General features: G+C 32.4%; 2 protein-coding genes and 1 non-coding gene across 4 annotated transcripts; all 3 read right to left on the bottom strand.

Annotated features, from left to right (window-relative positions):
* Positions 1-312: 312 nt before the first annotated feature.
* Positions 313-7,132, bottom strand: LOC118038759 (uncharacterized protein At4g06598). Its single transcript, XM_073408870.1, has 5 exons — positions 6,846-7,132; positions 4,948-5,677; positions 3,288-3,367; positions 3,044-3,166; positions 313-992 (listed from the first exon to the last, which is right to left on the bottom strand). Exons 2-5 carry the CDS (start codon positions 5,655-5,657, stop codon positions 796-798), a joined length of 1,110 nt encoding a protein of 369 aa, XP_073264971.1. The 5' UTR covers positions 5,658-5,677; positions 6,846-7,132; the 3' UTR covers positions 313-795.
* Positions 7,133-11,172: 4,040 nt separating this feature from the next.
* LOC118038811 (sm-like protein LSM2) lies at positions 11,173-14,092 on the bottom strand. 2 transcript variants are annotated; one of them, XM_035045241.2, is made up of 3 exons: positions 13,935-14,092; positions 13,680-13,838; positions 11,173-11,681 (listed from the first exon to the last, which is right to left on the bottom strand). In XM_035045241.2, exons 1-3 carry the CDS (start codon positions 13,935-13,937, stop codon positions 11,562-11,564), a joined length of 282 nt encoding a protein of 93 aa, XP_034901132.1. In that variant the 5' UTR covers positions 13,938-14,092; the 3' UTR covers positions 11,173-11,561. The 2 variants fall into 2 exon arrangements, with proteins under 2 accessions (XP_034901132.1, XP_034901133.1); XM_035045242.2 differs by having other exon boundaries at positions 13,680-13,839; positions 13,946-14,054.
* A 1,389-nt stretch (positions 14,093-15,481) lies between these two features.
* Positions 15,482-15,555, bottom strand: TRNAR-UCG (transfer RNA arginine (anticodon UCG)). The gene has a single exon. It is a non-coding gene; the product is annotated as a tRNA-Arg (tRNA).
* Between the last annotated feature and the right edge of the window lie 2,993 nt (positions 15,556-18,548).

The following is an 18,548-nucleotide window of genomic DNA, read 5'->3' as shown; positions in this document are numbered from 1 at the left end:
TTGATTATTCTGCTCATCCTTGATATTTACCTCTATCATTTGATACGAAAACAAGTGTTCTCAAAGCATAAGCAACAACACCATCGATCAAAGGAACGCCTCCTCCCCATCCTAATCATTTCCTGAAAATTAAGCTCAGCTTTTCTCAGAAGGGTTTACCTCTGAATTGGACGGTGAATTTTATTCAATAGTATTACAAGTAATCCATTCCCAACTTGGGCAAAAGCAATTCTATAAATTTGAAGCTAGAGCAGGCAAAAGAGCATTATTTCCAACCAGCCAAGCGTTCCCTACTCAAAATAATTCTCATCATTTAAACAGTGCAGGAAGCAAGCATGGATTTCATTGAACAGATTTTACAAGAGTTTCCTACGAATAACAAATTTCGGACAACGCATTTTCAACAAGGCCTCAAGATCCTTCACAGCTACATTAGATTCCAAAGTGTACATTCTAAATGGATCAGAAATGGATACAAATTTCCTGAGTTCTGATAACTTGAACATGCAGGAGAGGCCAAAATAGAAACCTCTTTCTTAGTTATCACCTCCGGCGAGTTGTCTGCCCAATCGACGACCACCAGGTGCACATGAAGATTAATTATCAAATTAAGATAGGGAAAGAAAGAACAGAAAAACAAAATGTTCGAATCAGGTGGAGAATGGGATGAAAGCTAGAACCCAGTTTTATCCCACTCAATGGCAACAACAATTATGGTCAAGTGGTCACGGCTAGACTTGGCAAGCCAGACATGGGCAAAGTAGTGGCACAACAAATCTCTTGGCTAAAACATGTCTAAATGCGGAGCGAACCAGTCACAGGGTCTCGGCTAGAATTGGCATCCTTATGTTTCAAAGAGAGGTTTGCAAATTGGGAATCCAAGTCCTTGCTTTTACTACGGCGATGATTTGAAGCAGGTTGTTGCTGCTGCTGCTGCTGCTGATATAAGGCTCGTAGCCTTCCAATCTCCCTCTCCAGAACTTCGTGCTCCACTGAAAACACCCTCAAAAATTTCAGTAGCAGTAAGAACATGAAAACTAATAAATAAATAAAAGCATTTCCATTCATAATGAGGAAGATCAATAATCTCATTCTCAATGCATTATCAAAACACCCTCAAAAAGTTCAGTAGTAAGAACATGAAAACAAACAAATAAATAAAAGCATTTCCATTCATAGTGAGGAAGATCAACAATCTCATTCTCAATGCATTATCGTTTTTATCTCGGTCACCTTCCTATGTCACTTCTATGCCCTAAAGTTTTCAGAATCAAAGGACTGTCCAAAATGAAAGCTGTGCTACCAGAATCGTTTTTAACTCATTCTTCTGCCATGCACATTCTCCACCCCTGCAGTCTCAAACCCCTCTCTCAAGTAACAGATAACAGCAACAAAGCATCTACTAAAATTGTTCATTCTAAACTCTTGCCATAATCATTGGAAAATCTTTTAGTTGCATACTATGCAATCTGTTGTAACTAAACCCTTGCCATAAATATGCATTTCAGTGACATTCTTAAGCCACAAATGGAAACTGTATGCCCATCATGACACAGTTAAAAACTCATGTTCACTTTAATAGATAGGAACAGTTGAAATTGTATTCTGTTTTCTATCATCAACTTACTTATCTTCGACAGATCCAAACATGACAGTTTCCAGTCAATTTTTACCCAACAAGAGGCCAATTTATGTGAAGCAAAAGGTGTTTGTGAACAGCCCACCCCATCCCGTTCTCACTCATCTTCTAAAGGGTGTAGAACATGATGGCAAGCAAGATAAGGAAATACATACAGAATATGCATGCACATGTTTGTGCAAATACATCACATTCAAACAAATGCAGATATACCTGTATAGTTTCTATAAGTGCAAAAGCATCAACAAGGGGGCTCGCTTGGTTACTTTAAGGCACTACAATTATAATGCCTTCAAATTACAAACTATTAAAAAAAATTAATAATTGTATCATAATAACTTGTCTTACCACTTAGTGATTTAACTAATTATCCCGTGATAATACTGGTTTCTAATATACAATTAAGACTCATATAGTACATTGTTACTTTCAAAAGTAAAATAAATACTATTCACTTCTTAACAAGTGGTTATGGACTGTTACATAGATTAACTAAATGAAGTGTAAAAAATCATCTTATCATTCTGTAATTTAGTTAATTGCTTTGTGATTGTGATAATTACAAACAATTAAGTACAATTTGAATAAAAAAAATGTTTCTTGTCACCTTAGAGAAGAAAAAAGATACTGTTTAGTTGTAATGAAAACATTTGTAAATAATTAGAAACTAATTAGTATTTACACTTATTACATCATAAACAGGATGTTATTATTTTGTAACCTTGAAGGTACTATAATTACAGTGACTTGGAAGTAACCATAGCAAGACACATCAACAAGCTCAAGAAAAGTTGAAGCAAGAAAATATTATGCTTTCAAGCCAAAGCAGGTGGGCACAGCTGCTAATCATCCCAACAAAAAATTAACGAAACAGGAGTTAAACTAAGATTGTTAAAAATCATCTGTTATAAATAACAAGCTCAAGAGGAGAAAGCCAGAGTCTGCTGAAGTGGAGCTGGATATATGTATATATTTTTTTCTTTTAGGAAAGCTGGGGAATGTGATTTGGCCACAACTTTCATAGTTGGTAAAGATAAATTCAAGCAAACATCATGACTCAATCCAAAACTAATTGAAGTTACATGGATCCAATTTTATGAACCTTCTGCCAAGCCAACTAGTTGCTTATTCCACACTAAATCCATAAAACAAGTCCCCTAAAAGTGCTGGATAACATTTTTCTTCAATATCCCTTTCTGTTCAAATGGTACAAATAAACAAGGTTGTGCATTTCAGTGATGTGTCTTACCCGCTTTCTTGGGAAGTTCAGCAGTATGGAATGGAGGAAAGCAATCATTGACTCTTAAATTTTTATATGTTAGCATCATGACAAACTAAATGGTTCAAAAATTTCAACTCTTTTCAAACACCTTAACTGTCAAGAAGTCAGGAATTAGAGCTTACAGCATTTGATAAGCTGCTCATGGGCCAAATTTTCAAACCGTTGCTTAAGAGCTTTGTTCTCCATGCTTAGAATAAGATTTTGCTGATTGACAAATTCAAGCTCAGCTGAGACTTCAGATCCTTCTGCCTGTGGAGTACAAAATATAGTTATGACATCAGACAATTTTAGCAATTCATTCAACGCCCTTACAAATTAAATAGAAAATTACTCCACACTTCAGCTTCTGCAGAAACTTAGAGATACTTGCCTGCAAAGCTTGTACATTTCTTTCCAGCTCAGCTATGTACTGAAGTTTTCTGACTCTGGAGCGCTGAGCAAATTGCCTGCAGTGGATATAATTTAAATCTTATTAACAAAAGTATTTCTCTTCAACTCATTGCAGAGTACCTGAGCTTTATCACCTTTGCATATCCTTCATATTATAAGTAGCTATTCTAGCTCCTACAAACAAGTATCCAAAAATAACTACCAAACAACAACAGCCGAAAGCATGAGTCATAGTCATCATACCAAATTTTAGATTGTTTATTAACAGATCAGAAATGTAGAAATAGCATAAGCCACTATGTATTCAGATATTCAACTCTCATAAATAAAGCCACATGTCATCCACAGATATGATTATCAAGAAAGCCAAGTAGAAAATGCAGAAGGAAGAAACACGTCCTCCTCAACAGATGATAAATCATGTTAAAGAGTTACCTTTAGGAAAGAATAGGATCTTCTCTGAATCTACATTAAGACCGGTACACAATTCTTCACAACTAAAAGTACCAGGAGTTGGTCACAGGTTCATATATACTAGACAGAATGAACTACGATATGAATTTTTTTTTTATTATCTGTAACATTTTTAATCGCCTATCAATATGAGCTTTGAAAATCTACATGCTTTAGTCCTAATGGACTAGATGTTCGCACCCCCCTAGTAATCTCAAAAGAAAAAAAAAGGGGGGGGGGGGACTTGACTCCTGTCCAAAGGAGAGATAATGTAATTTGTAGCAGCTATAATCCTTTGACCATCAACCATCAAATTGGAGAAAATAAACTGGTTGTTCTCATGCAATGGTCCTCTTAGAGGTATACATGCATCCCTGAGTTACACATGGATTGCTAGCTCCTTTCTTCTTCAATAGTTCTGCTTGCTTTCACTTTTTTCCTATTTGAAAATGATTCTTTCATCACAAGAGTAGAATGGAAAGACAGAAAAAAATACAAGGATACCCGTCATTTTCAATGGAAAAAATCTTGACATATCAGTTCTTTTTCTCCCCTTTCCTTCCACATGGTAGATGCATTATCATTTATCATCACAAGGAGAGGGAGACTCCAAATATAAAAACTATTAATTCCACACAAAATAAAAACACAAAAATCACTTCAACTTCAACCTAAGACCTTTAAAATGTCTGACAATGAACTGTATGGATTATCTGCTGTTCCATTTTAGTAGGATTTAACTACCTAATTAGGTGTGTTGAGTCTGTAAATATCTATACTTGTCATGTTTTGTATTAAGAATCAGAGTTTATGAATGAGTTCTTTAGCAATTAAGCTTCATGGTTGCGTCATGCAATCTTTTTTAAGGTATGTCTAAGTACCCTAGGTGTGGTGGTTGGATTTTCCACTTCCAAGATGTTGCAACTCCTAGAAAACATGTGCTAATCTACTAGCCCTTGATTATGCATCCTTAAAATGATAAGCATTAGGAAACCAATAATGGGGCTTGATCATCCAGCATATCAACAAAACATGCTTCAATCACAGAAAGAAAAGGGGGACAATAAATAAATAAATAAAATGATGACACTAATGATTTGACTTGAGCCATTCTCTATGTCTAAGTAATATATCAAAGCATGCATGAGGTACTGATAATGAAGAAAAATAATACAGGACATACTGTTTAGCACGTTTTGTATCAGTCTCTGATGCAGAAGACTTGGAATTTGAGCTGTCCTTCTCGGATGAGATTTTTGAATCATGTGAACCATCAAGTGGATCTTGCTTTTCACTCTCAGAAACACTATCTGCTTCCCGGGGAGCACATGATGATCCTGAACTCTGCAGACCAGCATTGTCCCTGGCAGAGGAAAGACCACTTGGATATGTTTGGGCATTTAAAGATGAATCCCAAGCCCTATTCTTCTGTTTCGACATGTTCATTTCAGCATAGAGAGGAGTTCGCCTAACATCTTTATAATAATCAAAGTCTTGAGATCCCCAAGAAGGTATAGATATCACATTTTTATATCTGCGCCCATCCTGTGCTGCATAATCCATGTTAGAAGTATTAGCTGCATCTATGTACGCAAAAGAGTCACTTGATGAACGCCTATGACCTCCTCTACGGACAGGTGTCTCTGGCTCATTAAGAAGATCATCAAGCCATGAAGGCTGATCCTCTATGAAGAGCATCTCAGAGGAAGTTCGCTGATGGTGTGTGTTTCCCTCTCTAGGCTTTTGAACAGTTTTTGATCCATTACTGCTGCTGGGAACATAATCAACATATGACGGAGAAACAATAGGAAAAGGACTTTTTGGAGGAAGTAATGCATGTTTTCCCGAGTACATGAAATTTCTTATGTTTGCTGACCCCTTGGAGTTTGCCATAGACAAAGCAATAGCAGTACCTGTCAAAGAGTTTTATATAGAAAACAAATCAGGGTACTTAATGGCAATATGGGGGATCAAAAATTTATATTTTCTAATGTTTTCCTGTCTCTCAAACACATCCCTCACAGAGGCCTCAAAGAGCAATAAAGATAGATAACCTCACAAAAGAGATTCAAAAGACCCATATTCTCTAACATAAGAAACCACAAATGAACAAGAAAGGGGACAACATCTATCCACCAAAATTAGTTATCTACAATTATCAATACATTCAGAACAGAAATATTTATAATAGCATGCCAGATCAAAAGCAGGGAAAACAAATAAATAAATCAGATTCCCCAAATTCAGGTATGCTATGAAACTTTAGTAATCAGCAGTTACCATCCATTGTATTTTGATGATCAAAGATTTAGGCTGACACTCTAAATAAGACTAGGTTTGAAAGACCAAATCAGACCTTGAAAGCAACTCATGTGCTTTCTTCCAAATTTCCACCCATTAAATATATTCATGGTAGCTCCACGGTTCATGTCAGGGTTACTCGACTAAAACTCCAGAAAAGACTTGACCCCAATAGATCAATCTCAACTTCGGTGACCCTTTTTGGTCAAATTGGTGCCAGACCAATATGCAGACTTACAAAACATAATTTACCACTACATGTAACAGAGAAAAAACAACCAAGTTAACCAATCCAAAAACAAACTAAGAAGAAAAAAAATAAAGAACATTTAATTGCAGCCACTCAGCAGGAAAAAAAAAAAAAAAACTACATCATAGCCCTCTGTTTGGTTTCCATGAAAAGAAAAGAAATTTCAGTGTTACACTTTAAATTAAACAAACTTTCTGATTTTCGTTAATCTAAATGTAAAGTTCACGTTTTTCCAGCTCCCAGACCAAAAAGAAAAGAAACCCACGATTTAAAATTAGCAATTTCTTTTGATTCCAACATTTTCTCAGCAATCAAACAAGAAAAACTCTAAAATGAGAGGCATGCAATATCTGAAACAAAACAAGAAACCAAATTATTGACATATTTTGACAAATTGTTGCAATGTGTGATAAAAAAAGAGCTAAAAAATGAATCAAAATCTAAACTTTTATTTCTTGAAATCAAAAACCAAAACAGATTCCTTTGGAAGCAAAAACACAAATTAAAAAAAAGAGAGATAAAGTTTGTACCTTTCGGTGGATTGAAGAAATTGAGATCTCTAAATGCTATTCAAAACAAAGAGATTAGAATCAAATCAGCTGAACTGTGTCTTTCTGTCTTAGGGTTTTTTTTCTTTCTATTTTTTATTTTTTTTTCTCTTGATGGAGAGAAGGTGACCTCTCTCTCTCTCTCTCTCTAGTCTCTCTCTTCTTGTTCAAATGGGCTGGATTGAAATTCTATACAAGTGGAGCAATATTCTCTTTATATTTCACTTGATCTTGATGATATGAGTATTATACGATCCCCATTTTCACACACTCATACACATGTGTTATATATATATATTAGCTTCTAAATTCTTATAAGGTCTAGAATTGTTTCTTTATTATAATTGGAGTGATTATTGTTTCTATTGAAGGGTTTTTTTCTAAATAACGATAAACTAGATGAGTTGTTAAATTATTAGATCATTTTTTTTTCCTAATGGTATTAAATCAATTTTTAACAGGAGATTTTATGGAGTTAACTTGAGTATTAATTAAGATTAAGTTTTATTTTACAAGATCTTAAGATTTAAGAATGCATTCCTCGTATTGGTCTGAAAAAAAAAACCTTGTAAATATTGGTTTGAAGGGTTAAATTCAAAAAGCCATGACTATGAACTGAATCCATGGAGGCCAAATATAAAGCTTAGTTGGCATCAATGGTGGGTGTGGTTTACATTTCTCCATGCGGTGTCCATTGACTAATCAAGTTTATTCAAGATTAATCTACCTTGTTAGGATAAATGGGAGTTGGATTTATTTCTTTTTCTTTTATTATTAACGTGGTGTCCGGGCTAGCTTGCGCGCACCTCGACTAATTCCACGGGCCTTGAAGTTAACGACTATGTAAGCCTCCAATGACCTTTATATGAGCAACCTAGGGTTTGAACCTGAGACTATAGAGAGAGCAAACCTCTTTGGTCCTAAACTTTTTGCCACTGGGCCACCACCTAGATGGTTGAGTTAGATTTATTTCTAATTATATAGAAGAAGAAGAAAATTATGGGATTAAGGATTTTCTTAATAGAACATGGTAGGAGAAGGAAGGTGAGTCCATTGCACATAAAGGGCTTGCAAGTAGTTGATAATTTGATGGGAAGAAAGGGAGAGAGAACATTGTAATAAAGTGGTAATGAAGCAAGCCGACTCCCACACATAAAGTGCAAAAGTAGACAACAAAAATCCATGCTTGTAAAACCCAACATGTCTACTACATTAAAAATCCACACTTGGCCTATGACAATGTTGCAAAGGTTGCTCACCTTCATTTCTCGAGAAATAAAGGTTCATTTTGCTCCCCTAAGCATCTAAAATCCCAAGTGACCATCATGCAAGCCAACTTTTTTTTTTTTTTGGATGATTTTGTTCATGCAAGCATGCTTAAAGTAAGAGAAAGGGAAACACTTTTGAATATAGTATTAATCATTATTTATAAGACATGTTAATTTGGTGACTTGAAATCTAGTTTGAACCAAATTTCTTGTTAAATTAATTTTTTTAATCAAAATAATATTATTTTAGATTTTAAAAAAAAAATTAGACCGACATACTTTTAATATTAAGCATGGTTATAAAACTTTATTTTATGGGTTAATATGGTAACCATCAACATAAAATCTAGCTCGAAATGGGTTTTATTTATTTTTTTATTAAAATAATATTATTTTAATTTTTATAAAATTCATGACATCATTTTAGGTGTTTTTTTTTTAAAAAAAAATCAAAAAACCAAAACTGAGGTTAATCTACTACCATGTAGATTAATTTATTAGATCTTAAATTAAGTTAGAATTTAGATTGATTCGTATAACTACATATTAAAATTATATATCACCCTCTTGGCATTCAAGATTTCAAATGATATAACAATCTTTCTCTGGGATTAGAACATTTGGGTGCGAAAAAAAAATATATATACCATTACTTTCTCATGGTTTGCTTTAGGTGGATCCAAGTTTCAATTTGCAAGAAACACATAAATGAGTTTAAAAAATATAAATATATAATTAAGATAGTTTTCCTCTTTCTTTTCTACATATTTCTTTGCAATCGATCCCCATATGACCATTACAATTTTTAATTTCTAATTTTCTACAATCCCCCCCCATGAGGTTTCATATCTTAAGAACATTGCAGTATCTTTTAATTATTATAAATACTATTCAATCTTCCATTCGAATTTCCAATTGATTCTTTAATATACTTACATTGAGTACATATAATACCTTGTCCATTAATGTGGTTATGATTAGTTAATTCACCCTAATTTTACAAATAAATATAAATATAAAAGGAGGAAGCAGCATGCATTGTATCTACCAATCTTGAGTAAAGAGCATTCATTCTTTTAAGCTTCCGCCTCACAAAATCTCACGTCAAGAATATTAATTTCAGACGTATAAAAAAGAATAACTTTTTTCTTTTAAAAAGAAGAAGAAGAGAAAAGGGAGAGCAAAGAGAACCACTAATTCTAATTTTATAAACTATAACAAATAAAAAAAATAAGAATTTAAACATTAATTAAAGAGAAGAAACATATAGATAAATAAAGAGGGGGAGAGAGAGAATTATATTTAGCAATCAATTATAAGTTATTAGTGGTCCACAAGATAAACCATATACATTCTTCATCATCTTCTCTTTTATTACGAGTCTTCTCTTCTATTATAAATAACATGTGTCGTTGAAATATAGTTGGTGTATCATCAGTGAATTTGTTTTTATTTTTAATAAATACACTATAATCCTTATTATTATTAATATTTTAAATTCAGTCATTTTAATTTTAATTTTTGTATTTTTATTATTTTTATTTTTGTTAAAGTATTATTTATTTCAATTTAACTTAATTTACATATATAATATTTTTTTATTCAATCTTTCTACTTTTTATTTTCTTTCTTTTGCACTCTTGCTGAAGTTTTTATGACTTTCAATTTTATCTTTTAAATCAAGTTTATTTGTTTTTTCAATGGTAATAATAATGATTTTAATTTGGTCCATTTTCTTTTGATTTCTTATTGTTTTTCTTAGCCTTTATGTCAAAGTTCTTATAGTTTTTAATTATATCATTTAAATCAAATTTATGATTTTTATTTTTGCAATAATAATAATAATGATTATAATAGTAGCAATAGTAGTAATTTTAATAATAATATTATTATTACTTATTAATAATAGTAGCAACAATAATTTTGATGCTTTGAATTGATATTTTTTAAAATATTTTTGTGTGATTGAAATATTTTGCTTTCAATTTTGTTATTTAATATTTAATTTATTAAGAATATTTTATTTCAAGTAATAATTTGCGAGTCTCATATTTAAAAAGTTAGCATATTTTTTTATATAAAAAAACTTTAAAATTCTTCTTATTTTTTATTAGGTTATTCAAATAATATAATATGGGTTGAATATTATTTTTTGTATGATAAAATAATCTAGCCCCGCCATAAAATGTGGATACCAAAGCTAGTGTCTGTGTAATAATGATAGTGCTACTCCATCATTGATCAGAAAATTCAAGGGTACCTTCAAATTGGGTGGCACATCAACCCAACATTGAAGTTTGGTCTAGCACAATACCTTCTTTAATTGGTATAAACTATTGTTTAAATTTGAAAAGGACAGAAGCAGCACTTCAATGGAAGGTGAGCTACCAACGACTTTTCTCTTCTTCTTCTTCTGAGAAATAGAGTACAAACAGAAGATTTGAAAACAAGAACTGAAAGTAGTAAATGGGGTCATAATTTCCTAGATTCTGCAGCTGCTGGTATTTGTTTCAAATTGGTCTCATTTGTATTGCATCTAAAATGTTCGATGAAATATCAAGTTTTGGTTTGGGTTTTTTTTTTTATGTTAGTTTGTAATACTAAATATTACAAGGGCTTTTTAGTAATAGTTATTTTGTCTATGTTTTTTTTGGCACATTAGATACATGATATAAATTATTATATAATTTCAACTAAACTATAAAATGTTGAAAGAATAATTTCCCTTCTTTTAATATTATTTGGTCTTGTCTATATTTTATCTTGGAACAATAATAGAATACAATAAGACCTTGTATTGACTATAATAATTAGGTTTTTGTTTGTTTCTTGGTGTTGTGTTCTTCTCAAGAATCCATGGTTTTTCCATGGAAAGATTTTAATTTTGCTTTGGCACGCCACTATTTTTCTCAAGAGGCCATGCTTTGTACCTCATCATGGACTCGAAGAATCACATGCAATTTCGCACAATGAAATTTCTCTCTTCAGTTTGTACTTGAAGGATTTAGCTGTGAGAAAATCCAACATTAAACACATATCTATAGTTATTGTCAAAGAGCTAGACTTGAGAAATATGAAGCAAGTAGATTCTTACATCCGGCAAAATATCCTAGAACAGTAGAACTTGGAGGTAAAACAACAAACAATCAATTGAAGAACTTCCAGCAAAGCAGCCATTAACTCAAACTTCTGCAATGAATAGCTTCAGTTTAGCACATTAATCATCTTCTTTAAGCCATTAAATTGTCAATGCTCAACCCAATAGCATTTTCTCCGGATTGCTGGGAAGTCTAACTTCTATGTTCTAATGTTCATTAATTCATCACTAGTACGAACATACAGATCCAGAATGAGAAGAAAGCTTGTTTAAACTAAAGCAATTGCATCGGATGTCTGGAGAAGTACTTGGAGAGGTTTACTCCAGTGACTTTCAGCCACCCCGAGCTTCCCTTCTCGTGGCATCGTGAAGCAGATCAACATCCACGCCCTCTGGAGGAAGTTGAACGTATCTCACCACTGACCCCCTTATGAAACAGTTCCTCACAGAAAGCTGCAATTTAACATAAAATCATTAGATCCAGCTAGCACGATCACATTGAAAATCCAGAAGAACAGGGCTGTCAAATGCGAAAGATAAAAGTACTATGGGCATCATAACTTGAAGCAAACATAGGATAAAGCTAGTAAACCCAGGGAATTTATTCACAGAAAAACATCAATAACAAGAGTTCAACACAATCCTCGTCCTTAAAACATTCTTTGGATGCATTTGTGTGTGGATGTCCAGAGATGCGTGTCTTCATGAATTTATACAACGAAAATAGCAAACACCCTCATAGGAACACAAGCTTGCATGAATATAGAGAACTTGACAGCAGAACTCCTAGCAAAGGCAAATACTCAGTTTCTCAATCCTCACTCGTAAATTGCATGACAATTTCATAGGAGAAGTGAATGAATATTTTTGTGATCCCTATTTAAAATTTTTTGATATGAAGAAAGAAGTTTACATGTTTTTATAACAAAATTATACATGATTGGCCAGATCATTGATAGAAATAATGTCCAAATGCTAAACCCACCATCTTTATGATTTTTTTTTTTTTTTTGAAATAGAAGAAAAAAGGAAAGAGAAAACAAAGAATGAAACAATGCTCTCTTCTATTAATAAGAAAAAGAATATCGCAGGAGCAGAATACAAACTCATTGAAGGTGGCAAGCACAGAAAAATAAACTTTTCAAGATGTGCTATTTTATAAAAAGCTAGGAACCAGATATACAACATCATCATACATAGCAAATATAGAATCAGCCACAACATAAAATTCCAAAAATATGTGATATTTTTATTTGACATGCATGCTGTCAGCAAGTGTGATTTCTTAAAACTAATTCATCCAACCCACCTTCAGATCATCCTCCTTAAAACAAACACCCAAAACTCTTGTAAATAGTTACTTTGACATTTTGGAAAAATAATATAATTATGATCTTCAAGAAGAATAGGGAGTTGGATCCATGATATTTTGATATGAAGAACATCAAACAACCCAAGGCCATGACTGAACCCAAGCTACTAAATAAAGATAATTTAGTCACAAAAACTTACACGACAAGATGACTGAGATATCTACAGCTGGCTTCAGGATCAGGATGGCTAAATTGCACATAACTCTATGAGAAAGATAGTTGAGCTTTCAATAAATTGTTCTACTAGATAGCAAAGAAAAAAATGCTTAAGGCGCAAGATGATTGAGCCTACTCCAAACTGACGTAAACAATAGCTCAGTAAAAGTCATGAATGAGATACCAGATAGCTCAACTTTTTCTTCAAGAACTAAGTTGCCATGCTAAGCGTGCAAAGCTTTCCAAGTCTAAAGAAGACTTGTAGTTAAATTCTCAAGGGAGAATAAGAGGATAACAGCTTGCCATCCATAGATGATCAAAAGTAAACTACATAGCCCAGTAATAATCACGAAAGAGCTACCGGATAGCTCAAAGAAAGGTCATATAATGTCAAGCCACTAAATGATAGTTCTATTGTTGATTTTACATATCAAAATATCTTAAGAGTGTTTAATAAAAAACCTTGGTTTGGACACAGCTGATCCAGACAATGAGCTAAGATTGCAAAAGTCCATAAAGAATTTAAGCTCTACGAATCAGAAGCTAAGGGTCACTTGATGTGAAAAGACAAATATGATTAAACCCACCAAATAGCTTTGTGTATGTAGTTGAAATTTAAGGGTTGGCTCATAAGCAGGCTACTATATATCCCAAAATGTCAGCTACAAAATAGAACTGCACCAATATAAGAATAATTTACTTTTTGCAAGAAAAGGTCATCAAAATGACCTAATAATTTTGGACTTCAATTCCTTTACAAAAAAAAAAAAATACCAAGCTTTCAGTCAAATACATTACACTACGAGCTTGGTAACTTAGGGGAGGTAATTAGGGTTGAAAATGGAATAATAATAAAAAAAAGAAAAAAGAAAAAAACATGATAGGTAAATTATTAGGGTTTAAGAGAACAGGAGTAGAGTACCATGTGAGGGTACTTGTCTTGATCGACAACGCGGGTGTTCTCGAGCTTGATGTTGAGGTATTGATCGACAGAGTGAAGAGTTCCTCTAATTGCCAAATCATTCTTCAGCTCTACCGTCACTTCTTTCCCTACCAAATCCTTGAAATACGAAAAGAACAACTGCACCCAAAAACCCCCATTATTCATAAACCCTAAATCATATCATTATCATTAACCTTTTAATTATAATCACGAGAAAAAATAGAGATGACTCACCATAATCTCCAATCTATCTGCGTTATGAATGTCTTATTGTGACTGTTAAGCAGCTTATTAGGTCTCCAGCTACACTGCTTTGCTTCGATCGTTATGGAATGAAATGCTCTCCTCCTTTTTATACCTGCTTGCTTTGCTGGGATTTAGGTCCCCGATTACACGCCCTCGACTCCCTCTTCTCTATCTAATGACCAATATACCCCTCCACTACACACACACACACACACACACACATGTTTTTAGTATGATAAAATAATTTGTCCGTCCTAGAAACAAATTGGGTTTCTTGTAATTTTTAGTATGATAAAATAATTTAATTATTTTTTAAATAAAAAACAAATAAATTGCATCTAGTAGATTTTTTTTATTTTTTTAACATAATTAAATTATTCTAAAAAATATACTAAACTAACATTCAGAGTTTTTTTATATTTTCATTATGATTTTTTTGTTATGATTAGATTGTCTTAAGAATAATTGAGTAATTAAATAAATTAAAATATTATTTAGAAAATAATTAATACATACAATGCGTATGCCAGTGCATAGATCATCTATGTTTCACTCATGCTGCGTCTTCAATGGTGCTTAGCAACCAAAAGTAAGTTTTCATTTCTCTCGATGACCCCATCATTTTTGACATTTTTGGTTTGTCACCAATGACTCTTTTCCTTTTCTTTTATCTTCCTGCCTTGAATTCTATTCTATGTCTAATACTCCGTATTTTTAAAAACATCTACTCAATTTTTTTTCCTTCAAATTTGGTCCATGTTTTGTTGAATATTATTTTAAATAATTTATATTTTTTTATTTTAATTTTTTTAATATTTTAAAACTATAAAATTTAATCGTCATTTTTTTAATTGCTAATTTCTTTTTAGATCATTTTTAAAATTGATTTTTTTTACGGTATCATCCTTATTTAATTTTTTTCATATTAATTTGATCTTTATTTTTTTTAATTGCTATTTTTTATACTTTGACAAGTCTTTTAAATTGATTTTTTTTTATTTTATCATTTAATATTAAATTAGTTAGAAATTAAGTTTCTTGATGAAACCAAAGTATAGAATTTTATGGGTTATGAGTTTGGAAAATCAATCATAGTTTAGGATATTCATCTCGGTTTGCTTGATTTTTGTTTTTTAAAACTTGTGTTTTTTCAGTTTTTGTCCTTTAATATTTATTTAATTAAAGATTGAGCTTTGTTATTTTATTTTTTTTATATATAATGTTTCACTAATTTTAAAAGTTAAAACTTAAGAAACGGGCTAACTTTTTTAATCATCACATTAACTCTTTAAGATTTACCAACTCTATTTATTTTTTTTTAATGAGAAACTCAGGTTATATTGCTGGGATGAAGTTTTTGATACACCTAACATTAAAATAATTCTGAAAACTTAATCATGGCTCATAAAAATCAAGGAAAATAAATAAATTTCGCACATTATAATTATGAAAGGAAATATTTGAATTATTGTCTGAGACTGATAGATGGCTCACAAAAATTGAGGAAAAGAGGCTGAGTCGCAGCAGTTTTTAACCGACCACAGTGGGAGTCGAACCCACGACCTTCTGATCCGAAGTCAGACGCACTAATCCACTGCGCTATGCGGTCCTCGTTGTGCTATTGCCCTTATTTAAATTTATATATATATTACACTTTTGATTTACTTTCTGTTAGGGGAGTAGCCGGAACGGGCATGCCCCTGGCTATTTTGCTTTTTTAATTTACATTTCCTGATTTTTTTTTATTTAAATAGTTAAATTATTCTTTATTTGGATTTTTTACTAACAAAAAATAAAAAATTATGCAAAAATTAAAAAAAAAATAATTAGAATAAATCCATTTTATCTGAAACCTTAACTAATAGCTTAAACTATTGGATTGTGATAGTTCTTTAACAATGCATCATCAGCTACATGAGCATCTTGATAAAGTGTCACTAACCCTCCTTTTCGGAGTGGAAAGTATGTATTGGGAACTCCTTTGTATTCTGGTCCATCACCAACACCATCTTTATATAATGGATTAGCTCAAGTGGCTTGAATTGAATGGAAATATGTAACTCAGGATATGGTTTCATGCACATTCCAGAATGGCAAATGATGGGAAACCAATAGTTAATATTATTTCCTGAAATGATTGTCTCAACTGGTATCTCCACTGCTCCAATAAGTTGAACCCCAAGAACATCATTGTCCTTAACATGGAACTCCACTTTCACAACAGGGTGGGCAACTGGCACACAGAAATGCTCATCCCACGAAGGGTTCTCGCAATTGACAATCACGCAAGGGTTCAACCTGCATGTGCCATAGATCTCTTTCCACAAGGTGGTGAGAAAGATCCACACATGGTAAGACATTTTCTCATATTTTCTGAAGCTAAATCCATATTTGGAAGAGATTTAGCTTCTAAAATCCATATATCCAATTCACCAGGCAAAAAAACAGGTTCATTCGAATCCTGAATTGCAGTGGATTGAGTCTTCTGAGGAACATTAGTTTCTGTACCCATTCTGTCTTGTTACCTTGGTGAACACCAGATTCTCAAGGCACCACCTATATTTTCCAAAATTAGATCCAAAGTTGGTCAATGTACAAGGACCAAACAATATCACAGTCAGAAAGAAAATATGAAAACATAGTATTCTGTCTCAAGCGCATCAAAAGCGTTGGGCAGAGTTTGCAGTCTTTGTAATTGACCCCAGGAATCTTCACCTTGCTGAAATGTCAGGGAAAGAAAGATAAGTAGAAACAAAAGGATCATATTAAAGACAAAAACATGTATGTACATTAATAATCTTGTATATAATTTAAAATGGGCGGCGTTTAGATGCCAGGAAAATCACAGCGATAATAAGCAAGTCTCTTTCAGATTAGCAAAATTCAAGCTTCCATAAAACTACACCAAATTTCCAGTCATGCTTTAAAGAGATCTAACCACCACTTTATTGGAATCAAGTATGTAGATTTCTAGATCAACTCATACAACAGCAGCAGCAAAAAGAAAAGAACAAATGCCTATTGAAGCATCAATAGCTAAGAGCAAAAGTCTAAAAAATAAATGATCAATTGATATTGTGGTGGGTGAAGAATTTAAAGCCAAACTCAACATGGACCGATTCACGAGCTATCATGCTTTTCCAAGGTTTACAATGAATCAAACTGCTAGCGTAGCCAAAGATTACTCAACTAGCTTGGCATATCATAGATGATTTACTACAAGGGAACCCTCCACATAAAGGCATTAGGAGTACAGCCATAATTATCGGATGGACTTGGGGTTGATCCGGCTAAAAAGCCAGATTCCAGGTTATTTAGGTTAACTCAAATCAAATCAAGTCGAAAAAATTAATTTTTTTTTAGTTTTAATATTTTATATGAAAAAATTAAAAAACAATCCATGTGAAATATAAACTATAAATGTTATAAATAATAAAGTTTAAAAGATTATTTAAAAAGGTTTTTTATTCCCACATTGAAAAAAACACAATTTTTTTCTTATAAACATGGAGTATATATATTAAAAGGCTTCAAATCTCACATTGAAAAAATAAAACATTCTTTTGTATTTATATATTGAAATTTGAAAAATGGCTAATAACCAATTAAAAAATAAAAATAAAAATAAAAAAAAAGGTTTTTGGCTAGAAGAAAAAACACATTTGAAAAAAAAGACAATCAGATTTTGCCAGGTCGCCTGGATCACGGGTCAACAGGATTTTGCTGGGTTTTTGCTCATCCTGATCTTTTACCTTCTCTGAACCGGTCCAGCCATCGGGTCGACCCACCGGGTTGGTCCAGGTTTAATAACTATAAATACAACTCATAGCTTTTTAAGCTTAGGTAAAAATAAATTATCTCTGGCACCGGCTAGAACTTAATATATATATCTTTCCTTTGGCAATAATAGTTTTCTCACCATTCTTATATTAATTAGAGCTTGCATTATAACACTATAGAATAAGTCTCCTTACCATGCTAATCCAACATGGTACTTATATTCATGTAGGGGTGTCCCATAACTAACAACCAAAAACAAAACTCAATTCAAGTCCAGATATGGATATCTTCAGATCAAAAAACAAATAATTACAAGCATGAAATTAAGCTGGTCGATCATACCCTAAACATTAAAAGTCCGTTTGGCAACGCGTTCACGTTCGCGTTTCTTCAAAAACGCATGAAATGGCCGTTTGGTTACAAATAGTGAAACAATAAAAACAAATGGGTACCGCCATTTATATGCGGCAGGACCACGACTTTTGAGAAGCAGTAAATTACTGCTTTTTTACAAGAGTTTCAAGCACACTGTAGTGAATTGCACTGTTCACGTGAACAATGCAATTCACTTTCAATGTTCACATGCACTTTTTTTTTTTCTGTATTAATTTTTTTAACAGTTTTTTATTTAAAAAAAAACTAGTTTTGAATAATATTTTTTCTCTCGAAAAACTAGTATAAAGTAAATTAAATTCACTCGCACTGTAATATCAATTTTATACTTGATAATATTTTATCTGATTTTATTACACGCTCACAAAATTATAAAAAATATAGTTCTTATCGGCTGAATTTTGTATGTAATGAAATTATAAATAGTTT

This window comes from Populus alba, chromosome 4 (genome assembly GCF_005239225.2).
Source record: "Populus alba chromosome 4, ASM523922v2, whole genome shotgun sequence".
NCBI lineage: Eukaryota > Viridiplantae > Streptophyta > Magnoliopsida > Malpighiales > Salicaceae > Populus > Populus alba.
This window is presented reverse-complemented; position numbering and strand designations above follow the sequence as displayed.